The sequence below is a fragment of the Cydia strobilella genome, chromosome 19 (genome assembly GCF_947568885.1).
Source record: "Cydia strobilella chromosome 19, ilCydStro3.1, whole genome shotgun sequence".
In the NCBI taxonomy this organism is placed as follows: domain Eukaryota; kingdom Metazoa; phylum Arthropoda; class Insecta; order Lepidoptera; family Tortricidae; genus Cydia; species Cydia strobilella.
In genome coordinates this window covers 6,293,467-6,317,130 of record NC_086059.1, presented here as the reverse complement: position 1 = coordinate 6,317,130, position 23,664 = coordinate 6,293,467, and the positions used below count along the sequence as shown (strand labels likewise).

Here is a 23,664-nt window from a genome sequence, read left to right as displayed (position 1 = left end):
GCTGAAATGTTAAGTGTTACAAATACTCATGCTCATGTAAACACATGGCTGATGAGTTCAATAGCTGAACATGAACATTTTGTTGGTATTTTCGGTTTGAAAGTTCTCTGTTAAATATATCATAATTATACATATATATTTTAAATAAAGTTTATAGAATAACTTAAATTACTAATTTCTGTTTGAATGCTTAATTTCCAAATCAATTTTATATAAGTACTTACTTGATTTAATTTTAATATTAAACTCCGTAATTCGGTTGCAGCTCAAATATGCGAAATTCAGTAAATTGTAAATTGCATTTACAAAACGTACTGGCTTCAACGGCTTCAACGAAATTACATGTCGATTGAAAACTGGGCAAAACTCAATTAAAACGAAATCAATTATGAAAATGAATATTTTGCAATTTAAAATTTTCTGAAGAGCATTCGGAGTTTTCGCGCCTGACGATCTCAAAGTTGGCTCGACTATTACCAGGGGGGTGTCACTGCGCAGTTTAGGTATATTTGGCCGGCGCACCGCCCGGGCAGGTGTATGGCGGTGGGCTGCCAATCGCGCAAAATTGAAAATACGCAATGGCTTCGAAACCTAAATCACGATCTAATCTGTATAAAAGATAATGTTCTGTTTACGGATGTCTGAATAAACGGAAGAACAAAGAAAGCAGAAATTTTTTTTTTTTAATTTTCGGACTATATTGACCGACATATTTTCAAAGGAATAAGTACTTCTGTGGCATACCTACTTCCGTGAGAATCAGCATACTATCTCTGGCTAAAAATTTCATGTTTACGTTTGTAATTCCTACATATTTATCTTAAAAATAATAAATCAGTAGGTATAGGTACAAAAACTTGTCAAGTGACAACCCCGTGCCGACACTCGCAGCTCGGTCATAAAACTGCGGCGCGCAAAGAAGATTCACGGTTCGTGCGCGGTTATAAGTTTCAATTTTGCTTGCAGGCGGCGAGTGTAGGTATAATTTTGTACCTAAATCTGGCTTTTGTGAAGGAGTGAATTTTCTGTACGGTAGTACTATCAGTTATTCTGTGCTATTACAGGAGTTTTTCCGTCAGTTGATGCAGTGAGAAAAGTGCGAAAAACAGTGAGAAGCAAGGTTTTAATTTATTTTGGCTAATTCATGTGACTTTCCTTGACAAATGGTACTACTGTGGGTGGCCAATTTTGAGGGAATGCAAATAATATATTTATGCAAATAACAAATAGGAGCTTTATTGACGATCGACAACATTGGCAAATCCCTGAGACGATTCTGAATATAATTGTGTATGTCACAGTTCATGGGTATTGAGGACGAGAGAAATTAGACGGTAAAATAAGTACAGAAATGCTCATGGATACGCTTGACTAACAGTGCCCTTCGCAAGGCTCCTTATAAGAGGCGTAGGTTATAAGTACACATTAAGCCTAAAATACACTTTTTAGGTTTACTTACGTAAGTAGGGACACAGCTATACTGCAAAATGAGAGATGAATATCATTATCTCATTCTAACAAATAGCTTTGTCCCTACTAACGTAAGCAAAACTTACAAGTGTATCTCAGGCTTTAAGATAACATATTAAAAGTTCTGCTCTAGTTTTTATTTTTGACATCTGTTCGGCAGAAAAATTACTTTGTGATGTAATGTAACCTTTGAGCGATTATCTCTTTTAGAACCAGCCAAGCAATACTTCCTTTACGTTGTCTTCCGCGACGCAATCTTGATAAGAGGTTCTAAAACTACTCTTTAGACAAAGTAGCTTACGACGTAATAATGAATCTAATTCTTATGGGTTACCCTCATCTGGCAGAATATTATTTGTCAGAAATACACTTCGCATAACACGTATTGCAGAAAACTTTTAGTCGAATGATACTTTCGCACTTGCCATTATAGTCATTTCGCATAATATTCAATTGGCAGAATATTCTAAGTGGGTTAGGTTAGGGTTTTCTACCAAATAACATTATGCGAAAAGAAATTCTGCAAAGTAATATTATGCGAAAAGCACAGTAACTATGCCAAAAGTATTTCTACCCAACGATATTTCTACCAAGTAACATTATGCAATACTTCAAAAAACTTTTTGCAAAAAAATAGGGAACCAATTCTTATAATACCATATTTTTGCCTTTCTTATACAGGCTTCCTTTAAAAGCTTACTTAAGATTTATCCTCCTTGTAACGACTAATTACACGAGAGACAACGTGACAAAATCGTTTTGCTTACATAAACACAATCAATAGCAATTTTGTTCCACTCTCAAACGGGATAACAGAATTTCCGAACACTGGTATTTTCCATGCGAATCTCTGGTTACGTGCCTTGAATACATTTGCGGCTCGCAAATTCAGCATGAACTGTTAAATTCCTAGTCACAGAGTAACACAGCGAGGTCTATGCTGTCACCTTGTATTTTTGCGTTCCCTGAATATTTGAAATATAACTAATCCCGGAATTTTGCCATGGCTCATGGGAGCCTGGGGTCCACTTGACAACTAATCCCAAGCATTGATGTAGGCACTAGTTTTTACGAGAGACTGCCATCTGACCTTCCAACCCAGAGGGGGAACTAGGCATCATAGAATTAGTCCGGTTTACTCATGATGTTTTCCTTCACCGAAAAGCGACTGGTAAATATCAAATGATATTTCGTATATAAAGTTCCGAAAAACTCGTTGGTACGAGCCGGGGTTTGAACCCGCGACCTCCGGATTGAAAGTCGCACGCTCTTACCGCTAGGCCACCAGCGCTTCGTAACGTTACTAAATGTATAAACAATATAATTAAAACCATAGAATAAAATAGAATATAAAAAATATTTTTTTATAATCTATTGGTATAAGAATATTGATTGACATAAAATGATTAACCACCTACTGATAACGCGCGTTGGTAAGAAATTACTTCTATATATACATATAATAATAGCTGTTCTCACCACGTTCACGTAAACCATTGTGGCTGTGTCCCTGATACAGCCTAACCCCATATTTTTTACCACACCAACGCGAAGAACATACTAACTGTAAATCAAATCCAATTTTGGCTCCTACCTAGTAAAACAAATAACTATTGTTATCTTGCAGCGGAAGCGCAATCAAAATGTATTTACTAGTAATGCTACTAAAAAACTTAAAAATAAAATTAAGGTAAAAATAAAAATTATTATACTAATCGCCAGTAATCGGAGTCCCATATATAGATATAATTTTTTGAACTGACCCGATGCACTTACCTGTACTAACAATGGCAGTGTATGATTACAATACTATTATCTGCTTTTTATTTTAGTCTGAGAAAAAATTCCGATTAATACTTAATCCACTGACATAGTGTCGAAAAGTGGCGTTTAAAATCCGACTCGAGAAGACTACATTGCTACCCGGCCGTCTTCCGTGATTACTGTCCAGAAAGGAACATAGGTAGTATATGGGACTCTGATTAGTATAATAATTTTTATTTTCTAGTTTTTGGTCCACTTTCTGATTAAAATAAAACCGTTTAACTTAAAACTTTTTTACCTTAATTTTATTTTTAAGTAAGTACTTACTTAATTTACATATACCATAGAGTCCATAGAGTAACTTATACTTGAGCGGTACTGTCATAGTAAATTTTGTAACCACAGAAAATTCACTGCCATCTATCGACACACTTTAAAACTAAAACTGAAGATTTATAAAAATACGATAAAATGTATTTAAATATGGATAAATAATATTTTTGTTTGCATTAATTATTTTTATGATTTTGACCCATGTTCTTTCTGATATGCGTTAAAATTGTTTAATAACAAACGATACCGTCAACGCCATCTATACGACAGTAGGCCAAAGCTAGTAGCGCCCTCTGAACGAGAATCAAATTTTCTTGATTTTCGAGGCACGTTTTTTTCTTAGACTGTATCCATCTATTACGGAGTTATATCTATCTTTGCATATACTTACAGTGTGGAAAAACTGTACCTACATACTGATACTAAATAGTTAATATATAACACACCTACAAGTTTACAACCTCGTTTAAATCTGTCAAGGGTGTTTTGTCCGTACTTTGGCAGTGCGTGTGAAAAAAAATATTTAAATTAGCAAATATTTTTATAGGTACATAGTTCTTTATCGCTATAGTAAAATATGATTTAGCTAAATTTATTACTTAAATTTTACCCGACTACGGCAAAGCAAAGGAGGGTTGTAATATATGTATGTTCAAATTGGATTCAAATAACTTACTTGTAGGTATAACTATAAAATCTTTTTTTTTCTTTATTGTCCTTTTGCTTCATATAATATATCTTAACGCTAAATTTAATACAAGGATATGTTGCTAAATTTGACAAAAATGTTTACCAAAATATTCGAATAATTATTTTCTCTGTCGGCAAATATAAAGTGAAGTGACACGTGTACCTACAGGAAAAATGAAATTAGGACGAAGACGACGTATAAACTGACGTCAAAATATGACAGCCGAGAAGACCATGTATTCCAACTGTTTTCGCGAGCATGGGCAGAGGTTTCAGGGCAACCCAATGTCAGTAATGTGTCTTGGAAAGCGCACTTATACTGGCACGTCTGAGCCGTTGGCTGGCCCGGTCTCGGTAGGTAAGCGGTTATAATAGCACCCAAAGCTTAAAGCTAGCACTCAAGCATCATTATATTTCTAAGGAAAATAATTATAGGCAGTTTCAAATCAAAATACAAAATATTTTGAAAACAGGCGTTAGTCTAATTAGATTAATCAAGGGCGTAGGATCTTTAACAATTCGAGCCCATAGACATATATATATTACTTCGTAAAGACCGGCCTTACGAGCACTACGAATGGGGCCGATACATTGGAGTCAAACTCGCATTAAGTTGCACCAGCGCGATCAGTCGTGTGGCGAATTGCGCAGTGGAAAGACGTCATCGGCGATAAGCGTATGCATACAATTCCGACCGAACACCTTTCACTACGCAATTCGCCACACAACTGAGCGCGCTGGTGTAACTAAATGCGATTATTGGCCCCATTCGTAGTGCTCGTAAGGCCAATCTTTACGAAGTAATATATATGTCTATGTTCGAGCCAACATTTCAGCCTGGAAAATAAAACATCTCTCATTTTATAAATTGAGTCTTCAGCACCAAAACACATTGACGGAGCAAATAAAAGACCGGAATTGAAGTGTCAATAAAAACGTCCTTTGTTTTGTAGCCGTGTCCTGTGATTGTTTTTTGTTGTTTTATATTTATACCCCGATTTTATGTGACAGCGGTTGCTGCTTGTGCTCTATGTTGTAGGAAGGAAATTCGCTTTTGAATTTCACAGTCTGCTTAGTATTCGGTTTATTGCCGGTTTGCAAGCACTCGTGAGCGTCTGAAATTCTGAGCATTTGTTACGACGACATTTACTTGGAGCAATTGGTGTTTTATTAGGTCAACATAAAAAGATCATCATCATGATTTTATTAATTAAGTTCGTAATAAATTTTCGCTCATTCAATAACATTTTCATCAAAGTAGCTTTCAATAAAAGATTGTCCAAGTTCAAAGCAAAAGTGAAATCGATTTTGCTTTAAATTTATTTATAATAATTTGGTTGACATTTTATAGTAGGTACTAGGTACCTAATATTGGTATGGTATAAGAATCCACATTGAATTGACGTGTAAAGTTTGTACAATTTTATCAATAAATGTATTTTATCTTATTTAGAAAATGCAAATAATATGACATAATGACAACAAAGATACATTGTAATTGAGTAAAATGCTTAAAATCAAAGACAATTTCGTGTTTCGAATTTTTTTCGTGTCCATACTTTATAACAATTACGGCCTAATCTCTAATCAAGTAACATGTTTTCGTTTGTGTTTAATGAATAATTGAGTAATAGTGTAAGCATATCAACGTTATCTAATAGAACAAATGTCTATCTAGTGAATATAATTTGTTACTCTTAAAATTCGATTATTTGTTAAACGAGATTTATATGGTCATATAACCATAGGTATAAAATTTATATACCTTGTACATACATATAGGTATATATTTAATTTTAGTTACAAACTAGTGAACTAGTGACATTGGTACAGTCGAAGGCAAAAATATCAATTCAGACAAATGGCTCAAAAATATCTGAACAACATGTCTTTTGTTTCAGATATCTCTGGATCCGAATAGCATTGTTCGAGCGTCAACTCGCTAAAATAATCGAGCATCTCGTTAGCAACGCGAATCGATACTACGAGCGAGACGCGCTGGTCGCCGATCCAGACTTCGGGAGTATTCTTAGCTCCCTGCTCGTGGGACCCTGTGCTTTGGAGTACTCTAAAACGAAGGCCCCGGCTTGCTTCTGGACAGACCCGCCCGCAGACGAGCTGGTGAGTTCCACTTTACTTTTTTTTTTCTAGTCTGAGATTTGAATTAGGTACTTATTTAATTACTTATTCAACGACAATATACTGTCCGCGCGCCAATTTCGTGCCTTCGGAGGTCGAGGAAGTGGGGGGGGGAGGTATGTAGTAGGTGCCGTAGCTCTACTTGCTTCTGGTTACAATTTCAATGAAGTCTGTTATTAAATTACTAAAAGTTAGATGAATAAACATGTTTAAATTTTATTTAGTGCAGTTTCTTGATGTAATATTTTTCAAACCTATCTATAACATAAACAGCATCCCATTATACAAAACAAAGCCTATGAGTAGATTTGGTAGATATAATGCTACAAATGGCGCGGATTTTATTTACAGTCACAATCACAATAGGTATTTTACATAAATAACTATGTTCTTAATTATTTATGTAGGTACTTCTATGTAATTATGACGTTTAAATTACACTTGCACAGTCTTGGCTATCAAAATCGCTACCAACTTAGCTTGGTCTAACTCTACAATTATAGGTACACACATCTACAACTCTACACACATCTACAATCATAGGTACATTTCAATTTAAGGTACCTAACTACTTAAATTCATAACGACTACTGTTAAAAGGATTTCAATTTAACACTAGATGTAACATGTACGGTAAATAAATCATTTTATTCCTATTTCTTACCTAGCAAGAAACTGCCGCAAAGTACTGTTCATTAATCATTTTGAAAAAGGAATTACGTAGAGATCGCTACGATACGAACCGAAGCTTTTACGGCGTAGAAGAGCGGTCCGCTTTTTGCTCTTTGGTATATTATGTTTTATATACCTACGAGTATTAAACTAGGACATAAGTTCTGAATACGTTTACCAAAACCCTAACAGGGTCAAAAATGTAAACACTCGGTCTCGGCCTACCCACACTTTGGGTAGGTACTCGTAATATGTTTGTTCGTAATGTGTGTACTTGGTACACAACTGGCAATCAAAATAAATTATGGATTTGATCACCGTTATAAACTTTAAAAGGCCTTAAGTTGCGACAGACGCTTGGTGGCTAGTACGAGTAAGTAATACCTAAACGTTTATATCCTAAACGCATTTTAAAAAGTACCTATATGTTATAGTATAACAGTTATACCATTTCCCAACGATGTTCCTTTTATGCTAATACTAATAAATACCTATACTATTTTGCCTTCGCAAAGTCATGTACTACCTACCCAGGCTTTGTTATCGAAGGCATTTTCATTACAGGCAAATTCAATGCAGATCCTTTGTATTCAATTTTTCTATTATATTCCTGGTTCCGAGCGACAGAAATACAAAATTGTATCAGCTAACAAACGATTTGCGTGCGATTGAGAGCGGCGGAAGGTTTTGATTGGTGTCGTTATTTGCATGTCATAATGAACTTTGAGTTTGTGAAGTCTTTTACAACAACCAGCGAAGTGTATTTGATTTTTAGAAATTGGCTTTGAAATTATGTGCATGTACATATCTCATTAAAGTTGAAACTAGGTATTTCAACTACCAGAATATTATGTTTTAAAAATTGTGCTACTTAATCCTGCAGAGCTTCTTATATGAACTTGTGAAAGATCCTTTGAGGCTTTATTAAATTTTGAATTTTTCGCAGTTAATTACATTTTTCATGTTAGTTCGGTCATAATTTTTGGTTCATTCTGAATTTTTGAATGGTTTCGGTACATCGCAATTATCTTCTAATTGTTTTTTTTATTGAATTAATTGTATAAAACACGTTTAACCCTAGCACAAAAGAGCTATATTATAATATTGAAAAATACTAGTCTTACGTTTGTTAGGGTTCCGTACCTCAAAAGGAAAAAAAAAACGAAACGCTTATATGATCACTTTGTAGTCCGTCCGTCTCTCCGTCTGTCTGTCTGTCTGTCTGTAAAGACCCTTTATCTCGGGAACGCGTGGAGGTATCGAGTTGAAATTTAAACATATACTCCGGTCCACGCCCTTAAAGCTGTAAAAAAATCAAACTTCTTCTAAGTTAACGCAAATAAGTGGCGAGTGTCGTGGAACACTCGATTCGAACGAAGTTAAGTAAGGCTGGTGACTCAATTGGTCATGCTCATGCTCGTGCTCGTGCTCATGTTTTATTCTCTTCTGTTCTGTTCTGCTCTGTTCTGTTCAGTTCTGTTCTGTTCTGTTCTGGCATATATCGCACTAGTATGGCTTGTGGCGCTAATATTTGACATTTGCATCTATCGCACTACTATGGTTTGTGACGCAAATATCAAACATTTGCATTTATCGCACTAGTATGAGTATGGCTTGTGAAGGCAAAATATTTCACTTTTTTTCGCCTAGCCCCCATCCGCAAACCGTCCGATAAGGAACTTGGTTCCAAAATTACATTAAGTTATACTTCCTTTAATACATATGTAACTATTTAATTCTGCTTACACACTATACCAGCAATTGTTCTGTCCAATTTCTAAAACATAGTTTACACTCATACATACATGTTAACATAATTCTAAGCCATTTAGTTTTCGACTAACAGCGAGTAAGGGATAATGTATCAAGGGTCTGCCTGAAAACCAGCGTTGTAGTAAATACACTGCAACATTATGCTGAGGCAAGCTCCTATTTATCACGCATGAATATTTCTCTCTGATGTGCAACTCAATTTCTTAGTTTTGTAAGTCTAAATTTAAGGTTTATCTGTAAAAAATGTACTACGCTATCTGTTAACTCTGCCATTTCATGTGATGTTGAATAAAAATGTTCTATTCTATTCTATTCTATTCTATTCTATTCTAAATAAGAAATAAGTTAAATTTGTACGGAACCCTCGGTGGGCGAGTCCGACTCGCAATTGTTTGAAATCGTGTAACGAGTGCTTACACAGGCTGGTTGCGGTTTCGGGTCAGTAATGCATATATTAACACGAAAGTAACGAAATATGTAAGTCCATTAATGTGGTTAGAGCTCGGAGTGGTAAGTTTGATATGAGCGTGGCGTGCGTGCTGGAGTTAGGTACAAGTTAGGACTATCGCGTCAGAGGGCATCTGTCGTTAGGTCGTTGTCTATACAGGATGTAAATCGAAAATAGTGGGGATCCGTATAAGGGCATATTCGGTATCGTGTTCTGATTAGGAAAAGTAGAAGAAAATATTTTTTCACTACAAAATAAATCTATGGTCGCCCAAATCGGCCAACCCTCCATACAAAGGGCAAGAAAAATTAATTTTGTATCAAGCAAAAACGTCTACGAACGATGCTATTAAGCTTAGAAATAAATTAAAAATGGAAAAATTCACTGTCTTGGTGGTCTTGGACTCATTGTCTGTCTTGATGGTAGAGCACTGTACTAGTGATCCAGTGGTCGTGGGTTCAAGTCCCACCCATGACAGTGAATTTTCCACTTTTAATTTATTTCTAAGCTTAAAGGGCAAGAAGCTTTAGCGTCAAAAAAAAAATCCCCACTATTTTAATACTAAACCACACTGTTACGGAGACCCTCAGAAGGTTACATACGAAGAGACAGGGATATTTTCACAATTTACTTGCACTTTAATGTTTGGTACATAAGTTACAATAATTTGACGTTGAAGACCATAATATACTAAACTATATCTATTTGTCTAGGTTGACGGTTTAAAAAATATCTCGTACCTACCTACACGGCAAGCTCGGTTCTCCATACAAACGTAGTTACGCTCTCATTTTAAAACGAGTTGCTAGTTTGTTCTGAAACTTTGTACTTACAAAAGGATAAGTATATCTATGACTTTCTGATTAGGAAAAGTAGAAGAAAATATTTTTTCACTACAAAATAAATCTATGGTCGCCCAAATCGGCCAACCCTCCATACAAAGGGCAAGAAAAATTAATTTTGTATCAAGCAAAAACGTCTACGAACGATGCTATTAAGCTTAGAAATAAATTAAAAATGGAAAAATTCACTGTCTTGGTGGTCTTGGACTCATTGTCTGTCTTGATGGTAGAGCACTGTACTAGTGATCCAGTGGTCGTGGGTTCAAGTCCCACCCATGACAGTGAATTTTCCACTTTTAATTTATTTCTAAGCTTAAAGGGCAAGAAGCTTTAGCGTCAAAAAAAAAATCCCCACTATTTTAATACTAAACCACACTGTTACGGAGACCCTCAGAAGGTTACATACGAAGAGACAGGGATATTTTCACAATTTACTTGCACTTTAATGTTTGGTACATAAGTTACAATAATTTGACGTTGAAGACCATAATATACTAAACTATATCTATTTGTCTAGGTTGACGGTTTAAAAAATATCTCGTACCTACCTACACGGCAAGCTCGGTTCTCCATAAAGATAAGATAAGATAAGATAAGATAAGATAAGATAAGATATCTTTATTTCATTATAAAATACATTATAAATTTGCCTTCAATCAAACCTAAAACGCATAACTATAATGATCGTCAGAGATTATGTTCATAGGAATACAATTTTGTATTATTATTATTATAGTACAATTAGTACAATATATAGTATAGTATTATTAGTACAATATTACAATTTTTATTAAGATTATTTCTATACAGTGAAAAATTAAGTTTCGTCAAACACTACTAATATTATATATTGGTCAGCTCAACTACTGTGGTTACATAATATTTTATTGTTTAAAATAATATCAAATTCGGAATAATCATTGGTCATGTACTCTTTAACGCTGTACAATGTGCGAGACAACAGAAGTGTTTTCACTCGTAAACGGAATAAACTTTCGCTTTCTATATTTTTAATATTGTATGGTAACTTATTATAGAGTTCACATCCCATAGGGTCAGGTAAGCGCTTACTCATCTTTAACCTATATCTATAGGTAGTTGGTATAATATCCAGAGATCGTTTTGTTTGGCGCGGATTACACTGTGATCGTACCTTAAATTGTTTGATGTTTTTTCTTACATATAAGATTATTTCCATTATGTATACAGAGATTGAGCTTAAAATACTTAATTTTTTTTTTTTTTTTTTTTTTTTTTTTTTTTTTTTTTTTTTTTTTTTTTTTTTTACATTTTACATACAAACGTAGTTACGCTCTCATTTTAAAACGAGTTGCTAGTTTGTTCTGAAACTTTGTACTTACAAAAGGATAAGTATATCTATGACTTTAATTAAGTTTATGTAGCTTCAGATACCACAGTAAAAAAAATACAGCGAATTTGAAAAATTTCATACAAAGCTAGTTTTTGCTCTATTTCGTTTGTTTTATCAACTGGAGTTATATAAATTAATTACAGACCTCATGTCATTGTATTTGCAAAGTTTCATTACAATCCAACACGTAGTTTTAAAATGAGAACGAAACTTCGTTTGTATGGGAAGGTGAAATTTGGTGAAATTGGGTCTAGGTTACAGTACCAAGGAAACGAATAAGTTTACCAGTTATTTAATAAGCTCATTTACGGCCTTAATTAAGCATAAACATTCTTAAATTATCTGGAACTTATACAGGAAAAATTGTATTTCAGTAGAAGCACTGTTTCCCGAATGCGAAACCCACGCTCGTCTGCCGGCTTGATTCAATAAGTACTCTTTTGAAAACTTAATTATACACCTCTAACTCAGTATAGTTTCATGCTCCGCATTCTTGCAATTGTTTTGTAACATCGGTCGCATTTTAGTGGCCAGTAATGAAATTACTCCATTATGTGTTGGCTGTGTAATTTTATTATATTTGTCATGCTGGGCTTTGAGACAGCTCTATTACTATTTAATGCAGTTATTTCATGTGCAGTACATATCTATGCAATAGGTAACTACGAGTATAGGTATCAATTGAAATTGAATGAATGCCTTGTCGTTTGCACTGACGAATATTTCGAAAACTCGAATAAAAATTCCTTTAATGCGAATTTACGTATTAGAATCAGGCACAGACACATCTGGGGGCCTAGTCAAGAGATGACAAAGATTTCAAAGATTTATTTAGGTATTTCGTTTAGGTAATAGGTCTATCTCCTTTCGGCGTACGACATTAAAATATAACTATACTAAAATCAAAATACTTAAGAGTATCTTTATAGTTATTTACGATACAAGTGCGGAAAAGAGGAAATTCGAAACGAGTGGCGATAAATTAAAACACGACCGCAGGGAGTGTTTTAAATCGACACGAGTTGCGAATTACCTATTCGCACGTGTATCGTACAACGTTTTACAGTACATATGGCCCTTTAAACTTTCGACATATGCACTAAAAGTGCTCTTTTACGCACTAGTGCGAGAAAGTAGCACCATATGTACTGTAAAACTATTAAAAGTGTTAGAACAAATTAAATTATTTTCAGAAAATTTTTAAATTTGTTTTTATTTTTAAGAAGAAACTACTATATAAACTGAAATAAATGTCATATACTAAGTAAAACTGCACTGGAGGTCTTGGTCACTTTTTCTTAGTATATGACATTTATTTCAGTATCTATATGTTAAAATAATCTTAAAATAACAATAACACACTTAAAATATAAGGTCAAACTTACATGCATAAAATTAATCTGGATATAAAATAAATGTCAGAGGTGTGTTTTAAAAAGAAACATGTTAATTTGCAATTTAAGAATTAAAATATTATACATCATTCAATACATTCATTGATAAATTCATTAATCGAATAATAAGCTTTACCTATCAAATACATTTTTAAGGCTTGTTTAAACTCTTTCTCCTCACCTCGAATTACATTTGACAATTTATTGTTAATTGTAGGTGCCATTCCCAAAGCACTTTTCGAAACTAATTTTAGATTAGATTTAGATTTATTTATTTCATAATATTAATTTACATTATAAATTATTTAAGCTAATCTATACGAATTTATATTATGATCGTCAACTATTATATACAAATGTCAAATACAAATTCCAATTTAGTCTTTGATGGCATAGCCATTAGCTTATCACATCATCTCTTACTAGAAAAGAATTTAAAATAGTCAGTTTTACTTTTTACAAATAAAGCAATTTCGAGTATATATAGGTAGACAAGGAAACGTAAGAATTATCAACTCGGTAAAGTAGGGTTTACACGATTTCAAATATTACAGTCCGCATACAGCTCGTAAACACCTTTTCTGTGCTCGAAATACGAGTTTACGATTGGTGGAGTTACCTCAGAAAATAATTCCATATCTGAGCGTTGAGAAAACATATGCATGATAAGCAGTCAAAGCTGTTGATTGGCCCACATTTTTACGCAACATAAACAATGTGTATGAATATTGGCTCAGTTTTTTTTTCAAACATTTTCAGCTTGAACTTTCCAGGAAAGATTCTTATCTAATGACAATCGTATAACGAATAGAAAAAATGTATTGGGATGACAGATGCTACGAACTTCACGTGCCTATTTCCATATCGTCATCTTAGCTAGGCCCCATGGGTTAAGCGCCCATACCTACATTAATCACTGACCATCAGGCGGACTGTGCTCTACCGTCGTGGTATAAAAATACGATTATTGAAGCTTTGATAAATATATAGGTTTTCTTCCAAAATATTCTTCAGTCTTTTGTTTCTAACTTTCAAATATAATATCAAACATTATTGATTTATTAAAGAGTAATAAAGACAGGTCATTTTGTATAAAAATTTATACATTGCGACTTATTTTCATTCACGTCACATTTATGGTCACGTAAATCGCGTGGAGGTAATGAAATAACTCCATTACGCTCGTGCCGCTTTAGTGGAGCCTTAACGTGCGAAGGGAAAGTGCATTTTTAGAGGACTTTCTACGCGCCACTTACAGGCCAAGGGCGGTAATGGCACCTTGACCAGTGCCTTTGTTTTCATGCCGGTACTTTTTCAGTTATATTACCTGCGCTTTTACTACGTAAGGCGGCTTACATCTTTTTTACATCCTTATGAAATATTTCATAGACGTCGTCTTTATAAGATCCTTAGATCAAAGGTTCCCATGTATATTTTGCAATAAACAAGCAAAAGTACTTTTTATTTCCTACATATTTGGTTGTTTCTTTTTTGGAAAGATGTTCCGACCCCTTTTGTGATTTTGTTTTGATAATTAAAAAATACTACATAGTAGCTAAAACTCGTTTATCGAAACAGATACACACTCATTCTTGTTTTCGTCGTAGATTGCTGTTTATAGGTACTGAACTAGGTAACTGAATGTCCTGTTCTGGACAAAAGTTGTTCGCTGCTCTAACACAACTGTTCCCTGATGAATTATGATCAAATTATGTGTTACTTGGGATCTTTCCTGGCATCTGATAGCTTAGTAGCCGATAGCCTATAACTAAAATATGAGTTTTTGTGTTGTCACAGGTTCAACGCCACAGGATGTCAGCCGGGACGACCACACCGCCTTCGGTGCGGCGGCCCATCCTGAATTTCGGGAGGAGCCTCAACACATCATCTGACGACAGTGGCTCTGCAAACACTGGTACAAAAAAATTCTAGCGCCTTTCCGCATTGCGTCATGAATCAACTGGGGATCCCCAGCTGGGGTTGATCAGGTAGCTACCTGATCTTATATTCTGCTGAAACCTTTGCGAAAACGACTGTTATCTGGCTTCACAACGCAGAGGTAAAACTAGCGGTCTTGTTGTTCTGACGATGAATTCTCTCTAGACTTCATCTAACTATGCTATACTCCTACTTGCCGCTATATCTCTTTTGCACTTGCACGGTCTCATAATGGGTTCGTCACTTGGTAGGTGTTGCGGTTGCGGCAAGTATACCTACCTTTGTACCGTCGACAGTAATAAAATAAACAAAGTTTTATTTTCAGGAATCACATACAGTAAATAGTACACCCATATCAGACTAATTACAAATACTTAAAACTAAAATAAAAGTAAACTAAACATGTTACAATTAATGTTGCGGTACACCGACATGAGGATGGCGTTATGCGAGCGGCGCATCCCCTCCCAGAAGGAAGCAAGGCGCGCGCGTACCACTGCAAAGAAGTCAGGGATTCTGGCTTCCACGAACATGGTGGAGGCACTGCAGGAACGCGGCAGCCTCATCAGTGTTCGGAATATATTATTATACTGCACACGGATGGCGCTGTACGATTTCCTGCTGTACCTGACCCACAGTTGACAGGTGTAGAAGGATAGACAATATGCATTAAATAATACACCCCCTGCTACACCCGGCAAATCTGCGGCAAAACAATATTGAACTATGAGTGAGATTTAAAAGAAATATTTCCATGAAACTTTTATTTAATGATTTAGAAGACTCAATAAAAGACTTAACTCGCGCGGGACTTTTTAAGAAAGCCTTATAAAAACGAGCCGAGTTCTTCAAATTTTGACTCGGACTCGATTTCCTACCAACACTATACAGCTCTGTAGCTGTAGACGGAACCAGAGGGCCTACCGCGAACCACGTTCAACGTGTTGCGTACTGTACGTGTTGCGTCTTACGTACTTACGTACAAATGTATAAGTGCGACAGAGAGGCAACACGTCGAACGTGGTTCGTGGTAGGCCCTCAGGCTTGGCAGGCTGTGTTTATTAAGGTTAATAACACGCATATACATCATTATGCTATTATATCCGATGTTTCTGATGTGTACACTTTTAGTTGAACTTTCTTCAAGTTCTTTGTTATTTTACCTACGCCTGGTGAAGACATATCAAAGTTTTGTTTGACTTTAGCAGTCCAGGGTCAATGTTTCCATCGAAACTCCGACAATTTGTGTTTTTGTATCTCTCGAGAAAACCTCGACAGGGAGTTCATTTTAAACGTATTTGAATAAAGCAAATGGGTACCTAATAGATATAAATTTGTTGACGTTAGGTGCAATTAACGCCGGTGGATCGACAGCGAAGGATTACGTGGAGAGTTTGCACCAGAACTCCCGTGCGGCGCTCTTATATGGCAAGAACAACGTACGCGTACAACCGGTAAGAATTCACACGTATCTTTCTAATTTTCTAAGGGTTCCTATCGACGAAGAAGACATGGTTCGAAGATACAATTACCCATGAGTGATTTTTTTATTTTATGGAGCCGAGTGAAGGGCACTGCAGATATTCGAGATATGAGCAAAAATCTGACAAAACTACACGAATAGCGAGAATAGGTTTACAAAATTCTTTGGCATTTTTGACTGATTCTCCCGTAAAATCCGATTCCAATCGACCAATTTTAACTCAATCCGTTTGGCATTTTTCCAAGTAGGTAAGCGAAATCTAAGCTGGACGCCATGCTGATTCAAATATTGTAACTTCAGAAAGACGTAGCGGAACCCATGCCAGGCTACCTGAGCCTGCACCAGACCGCTGCCGGTCTGATCATCAAGTGGACCCCCAACCAGCTCATGAATGGGTACGCCGAGAGCGAAGGCGTTGACAAAAGGTATGTTGATGTTAGGCACTTCAACCGAGGTATAAAAGTCTCATAGCCGATACTTCAGAGCGACCTAAAATAGCCTCAAAGATTTGTAGATATTTATTTGTCGTCCTCTTTCAATGAAAATATTATGCAAAAGTGGTACGACATCTATAAAGTCAACCCTACAATTTCTTTATTCTGTGTTAGCGTTAATGCTTAGATTGCTTAGTATTTAAATAGTTCGTAACTTATTTACCAGTTTAGATTTTTTTTATCTTTCGTTGGAGTCGTTTATTGAAAATGATTTCCTTCATTGAATAGTATTTCCAAGTCAATAAGCAGTAAAACCGTACTCAAAAGTGATTTCCCCTTTTTCGAACCCAATCTCCAAATAGCGCTGGATAGCCAAGTGCCAAATAGCGTAATAACCTATATCGGATCACTCTAAAGCCATTTATTATTTATATACTTCACTGAAAACTGAAGTGCAAAGCTTGTATTTACTAGAAGTTTGTTCCTATTCACAAGCCTCTGGGGTCGTGCCATTGTATTCTTAATCCCTAATCCGAGTTTACTTTCTTTAATTATTTAATTTTGACGGCTTCTGCAAGCATAAAACTGCACCTTTTTAGTTTCTTGAATAATTGTTTACTGTTATTAAAAGTTAGAATTCTTAGTTGTTTCAAACATGAGCTTGGGTTTTGCAAAGTTTTAAACCAGTGCTTTTAACTTAGTTATTATTTCGACTTGTGTTGTTTTACTGTTTGCGAACTTTCAGCTTTGAATGCGGATTTTGAAATCTAACAGATTTATGTACGAGTATGTATAATGTTTTTCTGTCGTGTAAAAAGTATCATACCTTATTTATTTATTGAATCCATATTTGTAATTGTTTTTTGTAAATTTTGGTTTTGTATTACTTGTAAAAATTGACATGTAAAAGTGCCCCTGTGGCCTATTTGCTAAATAAATGTTTGATGCTTAATGTTGATGTCATGCTTACTAGCTGATAATAATATAATGTGCTGTTGTGTTGTTCGTACTTTGTTATAAGTTATATGTTGCTTAGTTTATGCTGTATGTGTGTGTACATTCCCCTTTAAAACGAATATATAGTCTGGAAAGCCAGCTTTGTCAATAGAAAAAGGCGGCAAATTTGTAAAATGTGCGAAAGGCGCGAAGGATCGATCTCCCATACAAATTTTGAATTTTGCACGTTTTTCTGACAAAGTTGACTTACTTGCCTTTAGCAACAAACCATAATTTAATGATCCCGGGTAATATTGGATTGCGGACGAAATATTTCCTACCGCGGTGGTTAAACTTTGGCTTCATCTGTATTTGAGAGTTTGAATTACTTATAGCACACGACGTCTCTAATCCCTCTCTACACTTGTTATGTACAATTAGTTACGTTATGTACATATTTGTATGTTAATGTTAAAGTAGGTAAGTAAAGTGGCAATGTCCATAACACACCTTTATGTTGTTCTACGCCGTAGTACGAGTAAGTTATGGTCTACGAAAAATTGTTGGAAACTTTAGCGCCTTGACGCATTTTGAATTGTCATTTTACAAGTTATTGCTGCAACTATAATTTATATTTCACATAGTACGGTGACAGCAGGTGAAAGCTAACATCTCCATACAATTTATAGCCTTAAAACGCAAAACTCGTAAAATTGTATGTATTAAGGTGCATGATACTACTTATAACGAATTAAAGTAACACTGTAGTCAGCGATAGTGTTGCTACCTTCAGAAGGGAAGGGTGGTATCTGGGCCGTGCTTCATGGAAGCGGAACACAAGCGGAAAACCGCCATATGATATAGTCTCTCTTAAATAAAACGATTTACTTAAGAGCCTGTATTACAAATTACAAGCTTTCATGAAACGAGGCCGTGCCATCGCCCTATCTCCTTATCAGTGACTCCGCCGATCCACTGTATTGATAAAAATTTGTAAAATTTTATCAATAAATGTATCTTATCTTATTTTATCTTATCTTATTCGGAAATGTAGCTTTTTCTGCGACAAAGTACTCGTACTTAGGTAGGACGTGTATAGGTGTCAATGTCAATGTATCAATAGCGGACCGTCCATAGAACTCAATTCACACCGGCTGTAAATTTTCTAACAGATTAATCAGGGAGCCGCCCGGTATTCCCTTCAAGGGTTTTGGAAGGGGTATTTCGTAAGGTTTTTCTTACCAAAACCGTTGCTAACTAAAACCCTTTCATTTGGCTTTTTAAGCGCTTCATAATACGGGTAAGCTGATACCCGTTCCTTAAGCTCTAACCTCTTGAAGGGGTAACGATTATAAATTATAAGGCTTATTCCATTCTCAACTCTCTATTCGTAAAAAAAGAATCGAATATTGCTTATGTTTAAAGTGAAGGACTGGGTGCCTAGCGCGTTGACAACACAGTTGTCATAATATTTTGAATTAGGAAGGGGATACCCTTTCATTTTAGCGGTATCTCTAAAAGGGAAACCCCATCCTAGCTAAGTCAAATGAACGGGTAGGCAATTAAAAGGGAAAGCCAATCGTTGGGGCTATTCGATAAACGACTAAGTAAGCCATTTCAAGGCTTTTTTCTGGGAAGGGGAGGACGGGTCCCTGAGATTAATACTTTTACCAAATTAGCTCCGGCCTTTCTACGAATATTTTGGACGCGATGCCAGTAGTGTATATCGGCTTAATGGACCAACTACATGTATATAGCCTTGTTGTGTAGTTTTCGCTGTCACCTAGTGCATGCGTCCGCCTGCCCTCACACATGTGTCATGTGCAGCGCTGCGCCCTGCACTGTGTACAGGCGCCTTTGCTCTGGCCCCTTGTGTATAGACTGGTATGTTGTGTTTTATTTTATTTTTTTAATTTATTTTAGTTGCCCTACCATATAATGTACCTATTCGTACGCCGCCTTCGGCTAAACCTGTTCGTAAATTTCGGTCGTAATTGAAAACCGTAAAAGAAAAAGGTTAAAAAATGTTTGAGTGACATAATTACTAAAATATCGTAATTTAATTTGCCCTTGGGAATGCCAAAGATTATATAATATGGGAATGCCGTCACTAAAACCTTTCAATTAAATTATAAAATTACCGAACGCAAGTAGTAAAAAATTGGCAGACTAATCGAAATATAATAAGTACCTACATTTTTTTTTATTTACATTTAAAACCATTCGCCGTATCGTTTTACCTAGCCCCATCGACGGTTGTTTGTGACAAAATGTAGTTGTCTTTTTTAAAGCTCAGCTTTTTACGCAGCCCTTGTAATGGGCAATTGGCCTTGTTAGTCTGATTTGCATGCCCAAGTTAATTAATGTATTCCCATGGTGAGTAACCGTTTCGAAACCTGGTTTTTTTTTTGATGAAAAATACGAAAAAACAAGTCTGGACGGCATTGTTTCGCCGAATTTAATTAAACACTTTCAGATGTTTTGTTTTTGTCAATTTAAAGTACCTAATTGGAAAACTTGGAACGCTCGACATGCTGGCGGATTATAGAGGAAATTGGAAAATTCATCGGCTCATGCGAGATTAAACTCGCGGCGTTTTGGATAATCGAATTATTCCTCCAATCCACGCCTAAGAAGGCGCGTGTTCTATCATAAGAGAACTAGGTACCTATACTTAATTAACGGCACTTCCAATCTTCTTAATAAATTGTCATTAATTAACAAAGCGCTATCTCAAATAGAATTATTAAAAAATACTAGATTTTGCTTACTGATCATTTTGTACAGAGGAGATAAAACACCTATGCGTTGCAAGTTACGATACGATGATATTACGACATTCCTTTTCGACAGCCAGAAAAAAGTAAGTGTGATAGATTTTGGTTGTACAGCGTGTACTGGGCGATGTCGCTGCAAGTGTGCGTGTGGGAGGTGGTGTATGTGCACGTGCACCGCGCGCCCGGCGCCGACGCGCTCATCCTCGTGGGCCAGGACGGCGTGCAGCGCCCGCCCATACACTTCCCTAAAGGTGAGCGTAACTACTGTTCTACAGCATACGTATAGCCGTACTTGCATCTTATGGTGGTCCAGATCCATGAGATCCAGTCTGTTCTAGGTGATGCTTCTAAACAACGATAAATTTTAACATTTTTAAAATAACTATTATTACCTTATTAAATAATGTAACTTTACCAGCAGCATCTTTTTGAATCATCAAGAATTTTCTATTATTCTCAGCTTAACATTTAAATATTTGTAACGCAGGTGGTCATCTTCTGTCATTTCTGAGCAACTTGGAAACAGGACTACTACCGCACGGACAGCTCGATCCTCCACTTTGGTCACAAAGAGGAGCTGGAAAGGTAAAAGATAATTACCTTAAACCTGGGTTGCGCCGTGTCTGGCACTATGGATCGGCGGATTGGGATGGACTGCGGGAGTTTTATGCGTCCTACCCTTGGGGGCAGCTCTGCTTCTCTTTGGATGATCTTGACAACTGTGCGAAATTCGTTGCTGACACGATCCTGCAAGGTATGGAATGCTTCGTTCCTAGCACATTAGTTCGTGTTGGCAATCGTTCTCAGCCCTGGTTTGGTAGAGCGTGCGCTGAAGCCCGTAAATCAAAGCTCACCAAGCTTGGGTTGCTGCGCGTCAGGTCAACGATCGTAACTGTTCCGAATTGAAGAAGCGACTTAATGCTGCTACTAGGTCTTGTAAGAAGCGAATTGCTGCAGCCAAGTATGAACACACCCGCAGAATTGATGAGAGACTAGTCAGTCAGCCCTCTGGGTCCCGAACTTTCTGGTCTCTCGCCAAAGCTGTTCAGGGGAACTTCTGCAGGGTTTCCTTGCCATCTTTGCACAAACCCGATGACTCACTGGCTCATTCCGCAAAAGAGAAAGCAGACCTTCTATGCTCTCTATTTGCGTCGAATTCTACACTGGACGACGGGGGCAATTCACCTCCCACTATTCCGCAATGCGAGTACTCCATGCCCGAGGTGCGCTTTACGCAAAGCGCAGTAAGGCGTGCACTCTTTGCCCTCGACGTCAAGAAGTCCAGTGGGTCAGACGGTATTCCTACTGTTGTGCTAAAAACGTGCGCTCCAGAGTTGACTCCGGTTCTGACGCGACTATTCTCGCTCTCATACCGCTCAGGGAAATTCCCGTCTTCCTGGAAGATTGCCTGGGTTCACCCTATACCAAAAAAGGGTGACCGTACCGACCCTTCCAACTATCGGCCTATTGCGATCACCTCCCTGCTCTCTAAAATAATGGAGCGTGTGGTAAACAACCAGCTCCTTAAGTACCTCGAAGACCACCAGCTAATTAGCGACCGGCAATACGGGTTTCGCCGTGGTCGCGGCGCGGGAGACCTTCTTGTTTACCTCACTCACCGATGGGCCACCGCCATAGAGAGCAAGGGAGAGGCACTGGCTGTTAGCCTGGGTATCGCAAAGGCCTTCGATAGGGTTTGGCATAAGGCACTTCTTTCCAAACTTCCCTCGTACGGGCTTCCTAAGGGGTTGTGCACATGGGTCTCCAGCTTTCTATCTGGGCGTAGCATTTCAATCGTCACTGACGGAATATGCTCGGATTATAAGCCTATAAACGCTGGAGTACCCCAAGGATCTGTACTATCGTCTACCCTGTTCCTTCTGCATATCAATGATATGTTATTAACTAACAATATTCATTGATATGCAGACGACAGCACTGGCGATAGCTGTTATACAGGTCGTGTAAACGCCCCCCCTGAGCAGTCGGAGTGCAGGATGCGACTTGTGTCTGAGATCGAGACGTCCCTTGAACAGGTCTCCGAATGGGGTAGACGTAACCTCGTCCAGTTCAACCCCAGTAAGACACAAGTCTGCGCGTTCTCCGCCAAAAAAAACCCATTTGTCACGGCGCCAAAGTTACAGGGCATTCCCCTTACCACCGCTAAAAGTATCGGGATACTTGGTGTCGACATTACGAACGAAGTCTAGTTTCGTAGTCATCTGGAACAAAAAGCCAAACTGGCCTCCAAAAAGCTTGGGGTGCTTAACAGAGCCAAACAGTACTTCACACCGGGTCACCGACTTTTGTTATATAAAGCATTGAAGCATAAAATATTGACAGTGATATCGCTTTACATATACTTAGTCTGTATTTTTGTTTATAAAAATAAGACCCGACGCATGTAAAAACAAAAATAGGCACCCTAGATTAAGACATAAATTTGACATACAATTACCAGAATCTAAAAATTATTCACATTTCAAAAGTAGTCTGGAATACATAGGAATTAAAATTTATAATTTTTTAAATGAGGACATTAGGCAATGTGATAATATTATTGACTTTTCCAAGAAATTAAAATCATTTCTACTAATAAGACCATTTTATAATCTAAATGAATATTTTGATAACCTGACATTTTAATTGTAATATTTAAGGATTTTTTATTGAAATACAATTTAAAATTAAATAAATAACTACCTAAACATAGAGTATAAAAATTAAACTAACCTAAAACATTGTAATTAGATTATTTAGATTTCTCGGGGTAGCCTCATTCCCTAGAGAACGCGTCCCCAGGTGGCGGATAGGGGGATGCTCACTGAGTTGGATTTTCTGACTCAGGGGGTAGGAGGGAAATTAAATACCTCCCGCGGACCACAAGGCCGGAGAAGGTAAACTCCGTTAGCAAACCCCCATGGATGAGCTGCCACGACATAATCGTGGTGAGGGTCAACATGGTGCTGCAGCTGAGGCAGCAGGTTGCAGTAGAGATGGCAGCGGATGAACCTAATTGTTGAGGTCAACGGTGGCGCTCACATCCTGGAAAGGATAGACTGTCTTGGCGTCAGGCGGCAGCCGGCTGTAAAACTATTAGCCAAAACCCATCCTCTGAATATGAAAAGTACAAATAATATGAGCTATCTAAATACTAGGGCGTCCCCCGTAAGCGACGTCCCAAACCAAGATGCACGAA

At 36.9% G+C, this 23,664-nt stretch overlaps 1 protein-coding gene across 2 annotated transcripts in view; it reads left to right on the top strand.

Annotated features, from left to right (window-relative positions):
- The window catches only part of LOC134750233 (small G protein signaling modulator 2-like), an 88,400-nt gene that overhangs the window by 52,172 nt on the left and 12,564 nt on the right, over nucleotides 1-23,664 (top strand). Inside the window, exons 5-11 of one of the 2 annotated variants that reach the window (XM_063685379.1) lie at nucleotides 6,159-6,378; nucleotides 14,695-14,812; nucleotides 16,183-16,289; nucleotides 16,619-16,743; nucleotides 19,459-19,572; nucleotides 20,580-20,716; nucleotides 20,953-21,050. In XM_063685379.1, coding sequence (XP_063541449.1) covers nucleotides 6,159-6,378; nucleotides 14,695-14,812; nucleotides 16,183-16,289; nucleotides 16,619-16,743; nucleotides 19,459-19,572; nucleotides 20,580-20,716; nucleotides 20,953-21,050 — 919 coding nt within the window. The remainder of the gene's footprint in view (nucleotides 1-6,158; nucleotides 6,379-14,694; nucleotides 14,813-16,182; nucleotides 16,290-16,618; nucleotides 16,744-19,458; nucleotides 19,573-20,579; nucleotides 20,717-20,952; nucleotides 21,051-23,664) is intronic. The other variant, XM_063685380.1, reaches the window with a different exon arrangement.